Source organism: Sarcophilus harrisii, chromosome 3, assembly GCF_902635505.1.
Source record: "Sarcophilus harrisii chromosome 3, mSarHar1.11, whole genome shotgun sequence".
NCBI classification, from domain to species: domain Eukaryota; kingdom Metazoa; phylum Chordata; class Mammalia; order Dasyuromorphia; family Dasyuridae; genus Sarcophilus; species Sarcophilus harrisii.
In genome coordinates this window covers 414310785-414327854 of record NC_045428.1, presented here as the reverse complement: position 1 = coordinate 414327854, position 17070 = coordinate 414310785, and the positions used below count along the sequence as shown (strand labels likewise).

At 36.8% G+C, this 17070-nt stretch overlaps 1 protein-coding gene across 5 annotated transcripts in view; it reads left to right on the top strand.

Moving 5' to 3' along the window:
- Positions 1–17070, top strand: part of TANK (TRAF family member associated NFKB activator) — an 88671-nt gene that overhangs the window by 29339 nt on the left and 42262 nt on the right. For 4 of the 5 annotated variants that reach the window (XM_012544759.3, XM_023499241.2, XM_031960583.1 and 1 more), the window contains exon 2: positions 14437–14586. In XM_012544759.3, the coding sequence (XP_012400213.1) occupies positions 14488–14586 (99 nt within the window). In that variant the 5' untranslated portion in view covers positions 14437–14487. Of the gene's footprint in view, positions 1–13119; positions 13713–14436; positions 14587–17070 lie in introns of those variants that run through there. The other variant, XM_031960584.1, reaches the window with a different exon arrangement.

Sequence of the window (17070 nt, the reverse complement as noted above, 5' to 3'; positions counted from 1 at the left end):
TAAAAGCTCATTGGTAACTTGGAGAGGGCAGTTTCAGTGGAATGATGAGGTTGGAAATTGGGCTGTAAGAGATTAAGAAGAGAATAAGAGGAGAGAAAGGCATGACATGTATGGTATGGTATCTGACCTTTAAAAGGAGTTTAACCACTAAAGGCAGAAGTGATATAGGGTCATAGGAAGGATGGAAGGATCAACATAGGGTTTGTTGAGGATGTGGAAGATATGGGCATGTTTGTACACAGTAGGGAAGGAGCCAGTAGAGAGAAATTTAAGCATGGTTATAATAGAAGGTCAATCTGTAGGAAAAGATTTGTTGTGCAGCAGCAGAGTTAAGCTTTGTTACCTCTTTGTATGTGAATTGGGGTAAAAAAAGAGATAGTGGCATAAAGCATCTGAGTAATATGAAATGAAGAAGAGGGAGGAGGAAGCTCAAGGCAAATGACCTCAATGTTTTCTATGAAACGTACTCACTTTGAGAAAAGCCATTGTGAAGAATGGGATAGAGAGTTGATAAGGAAGGTGTTGGAGGATTCACTACCTAAAGGTAGTGAAGGCCTACTTGATAGTACAACATAAATTTGTTGTGGACCAAATCAGAATGGTTGCATGATTTTCTCTACTTTGTTTCAACAATACATGTATAATGGGCAGCTAGATGGCACAGTGGATGCAGAGAACTAGTTCTGGAGTCAAGAGGACCTGAGTTCAAATTTGGCCTCAGTTACTCATTAGCTATGTGACTCTGGCAAGCCACTTTAACACTGATTATCTATCCTCCCAAAAAAACAAACAAAAATATACGTGTGTTGGAGCAAAAGTGACAGAATTGAGAGTGATTCAGAACTGAGTAGGGCAAAATTATGTATATGTAATAGGGAGGAGGACCCAAGAAAAGAGGATACCATAAAGTTGAACTGGTTCACCAAAGGATACAGGGGTCCTCAAACTACGGCCCACGGCCAGATGCAGCAACTGAGGACATTTATCCCCCTCACCCAGGGCTATGAAGTTTCTTTATTTAAAGGCCCACAAAACAAAGTTTTTGTTTTTACCATAGTCCGGCCCTCCAACAGTCTGAGGGACAGTGAACTGGCCCTCTATTTAAAAAGTTTGAGGACCCCTGATTAAGATAAGTAAAGAGTGGCTGTGCAGGGGTGATGGCCTAAGAAAAAACTGAAGTGTTGAGGGATTAAAGTTCTAGGTGTAAATAAAGAGTAGGATTTGGTAAGAAATAGAAGAAGGAAAAGCAAAAAGCCAGTACAGTATATTATTGGTTAGATAAGGGGATTTCGAAATTCTTCCGCATGGAGGTGATGCATTTGGGGTGGTTATCATTTTTGTCTATGCCTGAGGTTGAGTGGAGGAGTAGAGCATGGGAAGTTAGTAGGTGGAGGAAGTGAGTGGGTAGGGTGTTTGAGAGACAATTAATATGTGTGTTAAAGTTCGTGGTATGAGAGCAGGAGTTGTGAGGAGGAGAGAAAATTATGAGCCATGTATTTAACTCAGTGAGAAAAGATAGAAAGTGACATGGAGGTCTTTAGATAACACCTACCAGAATTAATTGGGTGGAAAATATGAATAATATGAAACTCAAAGGTGTCACCTCAAAAGTGACTGAGGCAGGAGGAAATCCTGGAAATGGCAATGGAAGCATTGCTCTCACCTCCACTCACCTCCCTCACCTCCACCAGTAGCTGAGGAAAGTGAGTGAAGATGCAGCCAGTACAATAAAGGATGCCAAAGGAGGCCACAGTGAGAGCCCAGGTCTCAGTGACTACTAGAAGATGTAGGAAATGAAAAGATTTAGGATGAAGGAACTTTTTTTTTTTTTGGTCTGTGGAACCAGTATTCCAGAGGGTACAGTGAAAGGGCTGTGTGGTATTTGCTGTGGACTTTGGGATGGGAAGCTTGAGGGGAATAGGAATTATGAATCAGCTGGTGGGATTAGGAGGTGGGGAATGGGGTTTAGATGATGACCTACAAAGTTTCAGAATCACTAGGGTGTGTAAGATAGGAACTAGATGTTCATCTGTGAGCAGAAGGAGATACTTTTCTTTCCAGAGGAGTCTGGAGATCATACAGGAAACAGCTAAGCACAAGGTGGAAGTCACAGAGTCAGATGTCAGGGCGTATTTCATTCATCTTCCCTCCAAAACCTGGAGACGGAATTATAACCTCACTTCTGGAGAAGGAAGTCCTGCTCTTTACCAGTCTTCCTCTTCCCTCAGGGCCCAGGTATAGTGCACAAGTGGAAAGCCTAAAGTCATAGGCAGATTAATAAAAGGAAAACAAAAACAGTTCCTATCCTCTGCCCTGACTCAAAAAGGGTGACCTTTTACATCTTAACTTCTTTAAGAAACCAAGAATGGTTATTATTTTGAGGTAGAAGAAGTCCCTTGAACAGCTTCCAGAATCAGGCCCTGAGTATAATTTATATCTCCATTTATATAGTCTTACTACTTTCTGGCTTTTAAGCCTTATTATAATTCAAATCATCTTAAACTGAAAGTTTTTATCTTAATGAAGAGATCTATTATTGGCATAATGCTGTAAGGGCAGCAAGATGGTTTCATAGGTAGAGGACCAGGCTTGGAGTCAGGAAGACTGAAAGTTCAGATCTGGCTTCTGACATTTCCTAGCTGTATGACTGGGCAAGGCCCCTGCCTGCCTCAGTTTCCTCATCTGTAAAATCAGCTGGATAGGGAAATGGCAAATCACTCTAGTTTGTTTGCTAAGAAAATCTCAAATAGAATCACAAAAAGTCAGAAATGACTGAATAAGAGCAATGAAAGTATAGAAGTGGGGAGGTGTGGTCAAAGGTAATAGAAGGAAAGGAAAAGGGGCCTGTGTTGGGAGAACATTGATGACAGATTTTAACTTGTTTTCACCTTTGCTAAGGGCCACTAGTATCAATTAGCTAATATCTAGAATACTGCCAGACTCCCCTTCTGTCAAAATACTCTTAATGTCTTCTTGAATTTTGTTTTAGTGGTTAGTGTAGTAAAGAAGTAAAGTGGGCTTACTCTTTCAAACTGGACTTCACTGGCCATCTGCCTTTAATTAAGAGTCTTATCCTTTGGCTTTGAAAACTGAGCTTTCTCCCTCCCTACCTCCCTTCCTTCTTTTTTTCCTTCCTTCCTTCTCTTCTCTCTCTTCCTCCACAGGTGATAAAACTCTGGAAGTATAGTTAGATTAGTCAAATTCACTGGAGACTTACAAACAAGAATGCCAGTTTGCTCTCTTATGACAGATCCCATTTTTGATCTACACTTGGACCAGTAATCTGTACAGCAGATTCCAACCTGGGAAAGGGTCAGCTTAAGACCACATAATAGAACCAAAGGGGGCATGCTAATTGAGTACAGAATTAGAGCTAAGAGAGCTGGCTCTTACCAAAGACTGTTTCTGTCAAACTGCTATATCTTGAACTGGCCCTTTCCCCTCCAGGCATAGAAATTTTTTAGTCATTTGGAACTGTTGTACCCTTCTCTTATGGGATGCCTCGTTCTTTAGCAGACACATTTTCTTCAGCTGCCCTTTTGGACTCAGAAACTGAAAGGTGACAGTCTGATTTGTCATTTAAGTATTCAAAATTTCCATCATTTGATCACCAAGCATTTATTAACCATTTACTGTGTGTCAAACAATAAGTTAGTCTAAATGCAAAGAATGAAACAATACTTTCTTACAAGGAGGTTACATTCTAATGGGGGGGGGGGACAATACATACACACACAAATATATATGATATGAACATATATAACAATAGCTAACATTTACATAATACTTATTCTGTACCAAGCACTGTGCTAAGTGCTTTATAGTTATTATCATTTTTCATCCTTATAACAACCCTGGAGATGGGTGCTATCATTATTATCCCCATTTTACAGATGAGGAAATTGAGTTGCTCAGGTTCATACATTTAGGAAGTATCTGAGGCCACACTTGAATTTAGGTCTTCTTGATTCCAAGTCCAATGCTCACCATCACCAAGTAGATAAACAAAAGATAATTTGGGAGCAGCACTGGCAGAGAGTTCAAAAGAGACTTCATGCAGATGATACTTGAGCTAAGTCTTGAAGAAGGACTCTCTTCAAGTGAGGTGAGGAGGAAGTGTAATAATACAGTTATAATTTGGGGTAGTGGCTTCCTGAAGTGGCTTTGGATTCTTATCTCCAAAGGAAGTTGTTCTTTTGAGTCTCTTTTGAGTCCTAATACTCAAGACTTAAGTTTTACTGTATGGTGTGTATAGAAGTCCCAAGAGTCTTAAGAAGGATGGAGATGATTGGGAAAGTTGGATTGAGGAAATTGCTGCTTTTCTGAGGATACAAGTAAATTGTGTTAACTAAAAATATTTTTCATAAAAAGAATGAGTGTGTTCCATAGACAAATTGAAGACAAATATTTTGTATCAGATGATAAATTGTATATCATTCATTATAACTAGACCAACAAGACACAATTACTGTGGGCCATCTGCTGGGATATGAAAATAGCTTTCTTTTAGTGATATTTTTTCTGGGCAATATAATGGATATCATGGTTTCTAACTTCTGTGTGCTACTTTAGTAACAATGCAAGATTTTACTTCTTTGTCATAGTATATTATGATATTAAAAGAATTTTTTTAGTTTGTTTTCTAATTTTGACATTTACTTTTATAAGATTTTGATTTCCATTTTTTTCTACCTTTACCCAGACCCTAAATGACAGTCGGTCTTATATAAATGATACATGTATGGTGATATTACACATCTCCACATTAGTCATGCTGTGAAAGAAGAATCAAGGCAAAAGGAAAAAAATATCTATAAGGAAGAAAACAATAACAAAAAAAGAATAGTATGCTTCAGTCTGGATTAGACTCATAATTCTTTCTCTGGATGTGGATAGCATTTTCCATTACGAGTTAAAAGAAACTCTTCTTTTTGGCATTAGCAAAGGTAGACAACTTGCCACCCCTATGAAGTTCACATTAAATATTCTTTTATACCTCCTGTTGTGTCCTATGATTGAAGTGCCCTCCTAAAAATTCTTACATATTTGTAGTCCCATACAAATGCCATTTCATTTCATTTTGGCCTTATTATTCTGTACTACAATTTATAGGATCATAGTTTTAGGTCAGGAAGAAATCAGAGAGGTCATTCTATGCATGAGGAAACTGGGAAGTTTAGTGAGATAGCTAGGTGGCACAGTTGATAAACCTTTGGACTTGGGAGGAAGCCTTCAGTTAAAATAATGCCTCAAGTCAAACAAAATAATACTTTTAAAAATGCTTTGCATTTTTACATATTACATTATTACATAAATCACTAAAGATTCTATTTTCCTAGTACTTCTAGCAGATAGCATTTAATAAATATTAGTTGATTTGAATTGTTAGTGATAAGAGCAAGAACTTTCTTTAAAATAATAGTTAACATACACATTGTACTTTAAGGTTCACAAAGTAAATCTTAGCACAATGTCTGGCATAGCTCTTAATATTTTTTGATGGATTATTTGAATTCATTTTACATTTAATCTCATTTAATCACCATCACAACTTAGTGAAGTAGATCTATTATTGGATAATAAGTTTACAAATAAGAAAGGTGAGAAAGGATAAGGGACTTACCTTGAATCACAGTAATTTAAAAATTTGAGTCAGGATTCAAACTTGGATCTTCTTATTGTCTTTGTGCAGTTGATTTTCATACTTATCTGTCCAACTCTTAACATTTGTCCTGACTTTCAGTCTTTCATTTCCAACTGCATATTAGGCATTTCATATTAGATATCTGGTAGTCATCTTAAATTTAACATGTTGAAAGCTAAACTCATTGTCTATTCCCTGAGTCCTTCTTCCTGACTTCCCTGTTATTGTTGAGGGGTACCACCATGCTCACAGCCATCTAAGTTCAATACCTTAGATGTCATGCTAGATTCTTTACTCTCCTCCTCTAATCATTTGTCAAGTCTTGTCATTTCTACCTTAAGAACATATGCCAGATATATCCTTTTCTCTTCTAACCCTGCTGCCACCTTGGTATAGGGAGGCCCTTATCATCTTATCACTTTATCTTATTTCAGTAGCTAGCTGGTTGGTCTCCCCGGCCTCAAGTCTCTTCCAATTCCAGTTCATCCTCCATTTAGTTCTCAGAATGATGTTACTAAAGTGCACTTGTAGTTATTTCACCACCACTATCCCCATTCAAAAAAATTCCTCCACGATCAAATATAAAATCCTGTTTGTTTGTTTTTTTTTAAAGCCCTTTATAACCTGGTCACTACCCCTCTTTCCAGTCTTCTTATTCTGTACTCTTCACCCCAGTAACACTGACTTCCTTGCTGTTTCTCACACAAAATACTTCATGTCTCCACTCCTTAGGGATTTTCACTGACTTGTCTTGTATGCTTGGAATTCTTTCCTTCATTATTTCTGCCACCACCTTCTCTGGCTTTCTTTATGTCTCAGCTAAAGGCTGACTTTCTTCCTTCCTTCTAAAATTATCTCTTATTTAATCCTGTATGTATCTTGTTTGTGAGCAGCTAAATGATACAGCGGATAGAGGAATGTTGAGTCTAGAGACAAGAAGACTTAAGTTCAAATCCAGCCTCTAACACTTACTTACTGTGTGACCCTGGGCAAGTCACTTAACCCTGTTTGCCTTAGTTCTTCATTTGTAAAATGAAGTAGAGAAGGAAATGGCAAATCATTCCAATATCTTTGTCAAGAAAACCCCAAATGGGGTCATGAAGAATCAGGTAAGGCTGAAATGACACAGTAACAATATCTTCTTTGTACATAGTTGTTCTCATGTCGTTTCCCTTTTCTATTTGTGAATTCCTTAAGAACAAGAATGGTTGAAGGGTTTGGTTTGGTTTGGTTTTGGTTTTGCCTTTCTTTATATCTCCAGTGCTTAGCAGTGCCTGGCACATAGTAGGCATGTAATAAATGTTTGTTAATGACTTCCAGATTTCAAAAGCACTGAACCATCTACTATACCAGCTTTCTCTTTTTAAATATCATTTTAATAGTTCAGGGATATGTTAAAATATAAAAGGAACTCTTAATGCCAAATTCCCTTTGAAGACTGAGTAAAATTCAACGAATCTCTAAGTTTAAGAAACTCTCCAATTTCCACTGTTAAAAGGGATAATTGCTATATGCTAGAAGAACAATAGAACTATGACTAGCTAAGCTTGAATTTTCATAGCTTTTTGTCATAATAATAGATATGAATTAGAGAATGATTTTGGCCTTTGATATAGGCCTCCTAGGAAGAAATATCTACCATGTTATTTCAAATGTTTAATACTATAAGTAACTTTATTTAGCATAGCAGTAAAATTATATCTGATTTTTGAAATTTTGTTAAAAACAAAGTTTGTTAAATATTAAACATCTTTGTTGGAAATGGAGCTGTGGATGTCTTGGAAACTTCATTTAGTCTCTCATTGGACTCGTCACAATTACTTTTAATGAAACGAGTTGTAACTTGAAAACATTTTCCTAACAGCCTATAGGTGTCCTCAGGGAAATTAAAAACAGGACTATAAGAAACAACTTCACAGTACTATGCCAGCGGATCAGAGTACACAGTACATCTTCATAATTATGCAGGATTTTGCTGGTTCCCATTTATAGCTGGAAAGATTCACAAGGCTAAATGACTGCTCAGCAATTTTAAACTGTAACTTAAAGCTGTTCTGTGGAAATCTCCCCCTGGCTTCTGTCTGTCCCTCTTCCTCTCTCTCATCAGCTTCTCTTTACAAACACACTTTTTTTCTCCTCTAGTATCTATTGCCTCTGAGAGGTTAAAAAAAAAAAAAAAAAAAAAAAAAAAAAACCTGCTAGGATGTCAAGGGGAGGAATGAGCCTAGTAAGTGAGAGGACAAAAATTACAGCTACTTTAATTTCAGTATCAGGGTTTCACAAGTTAAGAGCTGACAAGACTTTAAAAGGTCATGTAATCCAACCTCTCATTTTACTCATAAAGAAACTGAGGTCATCTACTCCAGGATTTAAAAAACAACATAAAGAACATTTTTGATAAATGCTTATACCATTTCCAGCACTACTTTTCTTCTGTCCCCCAAATTATAAGAAGGCCTAGCCCTTTGTGTGATTTCTGATATCCGAAAAATAAAAGGGAAGGACACCCTGTGACAGTGGATAGTGAGAAAATGAGAATTTAATTTCCTTTTTTAAGTGGCATGTTTTAGCATTTATTATAGCTGAAAGATTTGGAGGAATTTTGCTAGAGTTAAAGATCCTCTTGAATTCATTCAGTGTTAGTAATAATAAATAGCTAACATTTATATAGTGCCTACTTTATGGTGTGCTAAGTGCTTTACAATTATTATCTCTCATGATCTTCACTATCATCCTAGAAGACAGGTGCTAATTATTACCTACATTTTACACCAGAGGAAACTGAGGCAAACAATTTTTAAGTAACTTGTCCAGGCTCACATAGCCAGATTGCAACCCAGGTCTTTCTGACTCCAGGTTCACTGCTTTATCTACTGCTTCACCTAGTTGCTCAGCATATGCTATTCCCTCTAGTTCTTTCTTTTTATCTTCCCAACTAGACCATATACTATTGGAGCATAGAGTCTAAATGTCATGCCTCTTTGTATACCAGGGCTTAAGAAAACATATTGTCTATACAGTGCTCAATAAATATTTGATTATTGTGAATTTAGCCCATTGGTAGAATCTGCAAGAAAAAGTAGCAGTATTAAGGATACCTTGTGATCCATGTTTTGCCTATGAATTGTAAACTACTTCCTACACTAAGATTAGAATCTCTAACCAGGGGTCCTCAAACTTTTTAAATAGGGAGCCAGTTCACTGTCCCTCAGACTGTTGGAGGGCTGGACTATAGTAAAAACAAAAACTTTGTTTTGTGGGCCTTTAAATAAAGAAACTTCATAGCCCTGGGTGAGGGGGATAATCGTCCTCACCTGTCGTATCTGGCCCGTGGGCCGTAGTTTGAGGACCCCTGCAACCCTAGTTGACCATCTATCTGGATCAGCTTCTTACAAATAAGCTGTCACTATTAGTTTCTATGTCCATAAATAGACTACTTGAAATGAAATCCTAACCTCCCTACAGTCACCATAAATCTGTACTATGCAGGAGTGGGAAAATAACTCTGAAATGCCCATCAGTGTATTTGACCCAGTGTGAGAAGAGAGCAGCAGTATATTTATCAGTAGTGTTTCAAATAGAAATGGTGGCCACTAATCCATACATGAGGATTCTTGTAGGCCACTTATTGTCTTAGATATAAAATCCAACACCATCTGTATTTTGTTATATTTTATTAAATATTTTCTAATTACATTTTAATTTGGTTCCAGTCACACCCAGGAATGTTGTGGACTCTGAGCCCTGGAAGCTGCATTCAAACGTTGGTTTTGCCATTTTCTACTTCCCAGTCTTACCTTTTGGGATCTCAATTTCCTTGACTATAAAAGGAGAGAGGTTGAACCAGATGATCTTTAAAGCTCCTTTCAGTTTCAAATTTATGCTCCCATGTTTCTAAGGAAATTCTTCTGAACCCTACCCTCTCATCTTCTTTGAAGATCTTCTGTTGTTCCCTTTCAATTGGGAAAAGACAAAGTAATTTTGAAGATGAAACTTAATAAAAAGAAGTGAAAATGAGTTATTAATCTTCCTATGAATTGTTATGGGAAATGATGCATCTTCACCATTTGTAAAACAAGAATGCACCTTACATTTCTTTTTAGAGATTCCACATTAGATTGTTTTTTTAGACATAGCCACTGGTCTTATTATCTAATTATTTCTATAGCAACCATAATTGTTGTTGTTAAGTATTTTCACATTGCTAGCTTGTCATGAACGATAAAATCGAGGATACTATATATTCATACTTTGTCTAGTATGTAAGACACTCGTTGTCCCCCCCCACTCCACCCCCCTCCCCAGATCCTAGGCTCCAGTCCCCACGAGGGGAATATTTGAAAGACCTGGATTTGATGTGACTTTCTAAAAAAATTTTTCTTCCCCTGTGGTAAATATGTTCTTAAGTTTATTCATAATATAACAAATTATTGCTGTCTGTAAGGAAATTACACTTAGTCTTTAGTTCTAGTCTATTTATCCCTCCACTTAAAAATCAGACACTTCAAATTCAAAAAATAGACAATTTTGACTAGAACTGTGTAGTTGTAGAGAATAGAAAGAGTAGTTGCACTGGGAATTAGGAAACCTGGGTTCAGTTCCCCACTCTGTCACTTATTACATGAATGAATTTCAGCAGGTTACTTCATCTCTCTGGGCTGAAACCTGTTCTGTAAAAAAATTATTCCATGTCCTTTCTTTAATAAAACTTTAAGGTGTTGGCATAGTAGGACTTAATATACTAACAATAATAGGTAGCACTTATATAATGCTTTAAGGCTAACAAAGATCCATACAAAAATTATTTTCATAACAACCTTGTGAAGTAGATGCTATTATTATCAAGATTTAACAGATGAAAAAGGAGAGGCAGAGTTTTAGTGATTTTCTCAGGGTCACATTGCTGATTTGTGACTGATGTGAAATCCTCTGACATTGGTGTCTTCCTTAGATTAAAAATATACTTTTAATGGCCTGTGGAATTTAACCCAAATTTCTCCGTCAGATGTAGTAATATAGCAATGATTTGGTGATCAAGAGAATTAGGATTAGTTGGTTTCTCAATGGGCTTGTGTAAAATTGGGCATTGAAATGTTGCTTTTCTGGGATTCCAGTTCTTTATCTGATACAAGAAGGAGATTGGCCCTTCCCAGGTCATAGAGATAATAGCAAAGGGGAAGTTTTTCATTAATTTTAGCAGCTTCTTGCTAGTCGTGTCATTGCAGTAATATCCAATGCCAGATAAGGGGCAGAAAATTCCACTTTGTATTTAGAATTAAAGATCTTTACTCTTCACTTTGGGGGAGACAGAGTAGTGCTGTCAATGGCAGGCACTCAGGATTTAGATGTGGAGGATCCCAATTGATTCTGAGTTTGGGCAAGCCCCTCACTATCTTCTCTGGACCGAATTTTTTTCTCTTCTATAAAATTAAGGGATTGCACAATAGGATCTCTGAGGTCTCTTCTTGCTCTAAATCTGTGATCTCATGCCAGTGTTTTTGTGGCATAAATCAAGAGCATCTTGCTATTTAGAGTCATACTGTAACTTAGAGACGTCTAGTGCAAATCTCCACCCACCCTATCTCAGAGGTCAGGAAAGGAAAGCCCAGATATCTTTCCTCAAATCTCAGGCATAGGGGCGCTCTGTCTACTTATGAAAGACCTTCAGTCTGAAATGATAAATGAGAATGAGCTCCTGCACCATTGAATTTTTGCTTCAAAAATAAAACACTAAATGAAGGAGCACCAACACCCCGGGTCAGGAGAAATACGGGGAGAGGCTGGCCCAGAGAGCTGACAGACCTGGTTTAATGTGTCTAGAAAACCTTGCAGAAGAGGATCGAGTAATGGGATGGGGCTGGCTTCCTCTGCAGAGAGGGCCAAACGTAGAATGGGGAGAGAAGTTCCATTCTTCTACTCCCTCTCGGAATACTGAATTGCAGGCTTCAATGCCTCTCCTCAACTTCGCTGGGTTTCCTTTTAAAGCTGGTGTAGGGGAAGCGGAAGCCCCCGAGTGACCGGAGGCGGGTAGATCGGAGGCGGGTATTTTCCTTGAGCTTCCTCTCGGCTCACCTGTTGCTGCTGGGGAAACCGAGCGGGCTGGCGGCCTCCCGCCGCATCCTCCCCTGGGCGACCGGGCTCCGCGCCAGCTGGCCCAGATCCAGAGTCCGCCCTTCCCCGCGCTGCTGGAGGTTGGGGAAGCCCAACCGGCCACCCCAGAGTCCGCAGCCCTCACTGCGCTCTCTTCCTCCCCCCTCGAGTCAGAGAAGCCGCCACAGCCTGAGAGAGACGGGGCCCGGATGGGAAGAGAGGGGTCACCGCTTCTGTCGGGCCCCAGGCTCCGGATCTAGGGCCCGAAAGCGCGGCTCCAACCTAAAGCCAGTTTCGCTTTTTTCGTGCTTGGGCCCGGTCTCAGTCAGGCACTGCTCGCCGGTTCCCAGTAAAAATTAAAGCCTCCGAGCATCTGCTTTCTAGGGGAGAAGGGAGAACCAGCAAACCGCGAACGTGTGAATGTGAACAGCAAGTAACTCTTTAAAGAAAAGATGATTTAAGAAAGAGTAAAGCCATATTCTGACCTGTGACTCGCAGAGCATCTTTATCTGGCGAAGGAAACAAGAGTTCAATCTTCCTGGGCATTGAAAGGCAAATGCCTGATTGAGCCTTCCAAAGTGTGGGGAAAACTGACTTAAAATGCAATGGAAATATATTTCTTAAATGGTGAAATTAGTTTTACACTTAGCAAATGCAAAACCCAAACGGAAAAAAAAAAAAAAGGAGGAACCCGTGCCATTAAAGTTCAGGGTGTTAATATTTGAAATCTGTCCAATTTAATTAGCTACATCCTGGAGACAGTTTCTTTTTTCATATGGTCAGTGTCATTGCTATAAGAACCAGTTCTTATCTCTGGAATGAGATAGGGATTAAATATATAATTTGTTTAGTTGCATTAACCTGAAGTTTGTGTTTACAGCATTCTCCCCTCCCCCTCATTTGGAGAAATGGGATGCATCCATGAAGAAATTGTTTTTTCTTGAAGTGGCATTTGATTGATAAAGTTCAAAGACTACCTATCCCAAACCCCCCTAGAATATTCTTATGGAGAATTTGTTAGTTTTAGTACAGTACTTTGACTTTTATAGTGAATGTGAACTTTACTTAAGAGGTGACTAAAGTTTTTAGTTTGATATGTAACTTTGAAACATATGTATTTAAATCAATATCACATTTTTAGACCAAACAGTAGATATTTGTTTTTCACATGCAACTTGTCACTCCTTTATTATGTTGTAGGACATGTAATAAATACTAAGGGGCTCTTTAGAATAATCATCACAGATTTTGCTTTAGAAACACATTCATATAGATAAAAATAGCTAACATTCCATAGTGCTTTAAAGTTTGCAAAATTTACAAATATTTTCTTACTTTATTCTCAGCGCTATCATAAGAGGCAGATGTTACTATTATCTCCATTTTACCAATGAGAAAAGTAAGACACAGGTTTAGTGATATATTGGAGATCACACACTGTGTAGGATTAGAACTTGGATTTGCAGAATTCTAGGAACAGCAGTCATCCACTGTGAAACCAATAGATGTTTTAAGATTTTAAAAAAATACAGCCTGACTCTGCTAAAGACAATCATTCTTGAAATGTTTGTTAAAAAATAGCTACTTTCTGTGAATCATTAGATAAACAGGATAAATTAGTTGATATTAAGGAGCCTTTAATTACTTGGGTGGAGAATGAAATCATAATAAGGCCTTAATCTTATTTCTGTTTTGAAATAGCTGATTGGTCACTTAACTGTTTTTGATACTTTTGATATCCTGAAGTAAGATAATTTTTTTTTTCCCTAGGACTGAAAAGTATTTACAGAGGACTGATATTAGGATAAAATAGAAATTCTTGAAGCCTATCAGAACCTGAGATAATGCAAGGTTTCTAAAGAAGGAAAAGAATTTGATAATGACAGGAATGATTAACAGAGGCCTCCTTCCTCCTCATTGTGCTCTTCCCAACTAGAAAGGAGAATCCCAATCATTAGATGGGCCTTTACCAAGAAAGGTAGACCGATGGAGCTGTTGTACAGAGTTATAGTACAAAACAAGGCCATTCTCAAATTACCTCTACTAACCACATAACCTATAGTTCAGAAGCAGCAGGGAGGTTGGAGAGCTAGTGTGGGAAGAGGACTGAAAAGATGTGTTGTTTTTTTTTTTTTTTTTAATGTACTATCTGACAACAGCCCTCCCTAGGTTTTGTGCTAAAATAAGAGCATTTTCACACATTTTAATTGCTCTGAGATAACAACAGTATGAACTCCCATCTACAAACATTTATTATCTATTTAATTTTGCTCCAATTTCAATGTAGCAGGAATTCACCTTGTAAGTGGAAGTAACTGTCCGTTTAGTAAAAGATATCCCTCCCCACATTGCTACTACTGTTGTGCTTTTTTTTTTTCCACTTCTATTGGAAAGCACAGTGTAGAGCAATATGAATAAAATTAGCCCAACACATTTCTTTAGGTTCAGGTGGCCTGGTCAGTTACCATTTTAAAAGTGATATCTTTGGGAATTTAGATGTCCCTGGTTTCTTAGACTTTTGTGAAAAATGTTAGGAAATTGTGAAAATTCATGGTTTCTTAAGTACCCTTAGCCAGATTTCTAGATCATTACTACATACTACTGAATACTCAATAAGCCTTATTAGAGAGGTTTATAAAGTACACAGTAAGATTGTGTTTATTTAATAATGATGCAATTCTTTCTTGATTTGCTCCTTCTAGGTCTTTGTCATTGACATTATCCTTTTCAGTGATGCTACAAGACAGAGAGGAATGGATAAAAACATGGGAGAGCAGCTCAATAAAGCTTATGAAGCTTTCCGTCAGGCATGCATGGACAGAGATTTCGCTGTAAAAGAACTACAACAAAAGGTATGTAATGCTAGTTTGGAAATTTACCTTTTAGAAATCGTGGTCTCCTATTTGCGGCTGACTTATTGGTACAAATGGCAATGACTGGGAAGTATAGTTTGAAATATCAGAGGTACATTAATTAATCAAGGCATAATATTTGACATACTTTTTCATGGTATATTAAAAAAAAAAAAAAACTGAATCATGTGGAATGTTTGTGGGTTAATAAGGGTTACATGTTTGTGAATGACCAAAAATATGGACTCTCTTAAATCTAGGAATAAAAATGTCAGTATTCCCATCTTATATGCAACATAGATGAATTGTAAAACAAGAGGATTTTTTTAAAACGAGAAAGTCAAGAAGTATTGGTGCCTTAACTGACTTTTTATTTGTTTACATTGTTGTTTGTTTGCCAGAAAGACCATACAAACCTTAAAATAACATGTTGCTTAATTTATTATGAGTATAATAATCAGTTGGAAACAAGTTCTATACCAGTGACAATATAATCAGGGTAAACTGCTTAAATTTATTATGAATTTCTTTTTATAGAAAGATACACAATCACTTTCCAACAAGTAGGGTAATCTGCTTAAGGGGACACTTCAATAATTAATGAAAGTTTAGGTGTTTTAGCTTCTCTCAAGTATTCTACTAAGAGTTTGGGAGGTCACATTCTTCAAAACATTTACCAAAAAGGCATTGTGTTGTTGTGGAAGAAGCTTTTAAACAATAGGGACAAAAGATCTAGGTTCTAGCTTAAAACTGTCAAACAAACTATTTTTAGTGGCTTGAAGGCCAATTCACCTCCCAGGACCTCAGTTTTGCTATCTGTCTAATGAAGGATATATGAAAACCGGTTCCTTCCAACTCTGATAAATATTTCTTTCTCCTGATATATTTTCACTATAAAATGGAGTGCTATTCGAGTACTCTAGTCTGCTGCCTATCACCCATTAGTAATCTTTGAAATGAACAGTCAGTAGCAAAATTAATTGGAATTAACATCTTATAACATTTCTTCAGTATCTTAGCAATTTCCCTCATTCTTGGGTGCCATATAAGAAGGAAAACGTGGGCTCTAAGAGAAAGAAAAAAGGAGATTATTTGTAAAATGATTGAAAGATGATACTTAAACTGAAGTTTATATTTTAAATTTGCATCTTAAACACTTTTGCTTTTAGGAATGAATATCCCACCTATTGTCACACCCACTCACACATTCCACCCCCTTCTTGCTTTTGACTTGCACTAAAGTTGTATGGATTTTAAGAAATCTGATAGCCTGGTCTTGATTTGGTAAAGTGAGCAGAAGAAAAAATGAGAAGGGAGGGTAAAGTTGGATCAGGTGGAGGAGTTAGTTTTCAGGACTTTCCTTGCCTGGTAAACAGTGATAAGCAATCCTTTATTCCTTTAATTTATTCCCTTACTCACCCAGAAATAAGCTTGTAATAACATCAACATTAAGTTTTAGTCCGAAAAAGTTCTGAACTTTAAGTCAAGAGGCTATTTTTGAATACTGGCTTCTGCACTTAAAACTTACATAACTACCAATAAACCTCTTTGAGTGTTATTTTCCTGTATATAAAATAGAAATATTTTCATTGCCTCAAAGTGCTGTTATAAGCAATTTGTAAGTGTTTCATAAACCTTAAAGTATAAAAGTGAGCTGCTTTCAGTAGATACTGTTTCAGAAAGGGAAGGAGGAAGATAAAATAAATGGAAAAAAAGTTTCTTTTTTTCAGATTTTTCTCTGAAAACTGGGGTGGTATCAAATATTCAAATTTGTAATAAAGAAAAATTAAGTAAATTTAATATTATTCATTATTTTTTATCATCTTACAGAACTAGCATTTAAAATACCTGCTAACATATTTGGTAGTATTATAGCTTTCAACATATTGCCTATGTTAATTTTCAGGCTTTCACCTAACAAAATTTCTCTCATTGCTTTTCATGTGTTATGCCCTCATAGTCATTAGGCATTCTTACGGAATTTTTTATTCTGTTGTAAAAAGGAAAAGATTTTTTTAAGGTCTCTTTTTTGTTGTATTTTCTTAGATTTTGATTTTAATCAATACACGTCTGTTGCTGCAGTAATAGAACTGAAGTAACTGAATTTTAATCACTGAGTTTTCCTTAAAACTTTGGAAAATAAATAAAGCATTGACTGAGAAATATCAAAATCAATACTTCTTTCACTGTAGATAACCTTTAAAAAAAAACAGGATAGGAAAGAGGAGAATGTGTAATAACTCACATTTGTAGAGTTGATGAAATCTTCTGTACCACTTTCTGTCTTGAATCAGAACCACATGTTCTTTTTATCCCTCTCTGAGATATACTTATTTTCAATAAGTAAAAAAAAAAAAAACTTATATAAATCCAGAGACCATTATGTTGTTTTCTCCAATCTGGTAAAGAATGTTTTCTTTATTGGTTTTTTTCTTGCTTGAATTGTTAACTTTGAAAAATTATTACTGTCTCTAAGACTGAATT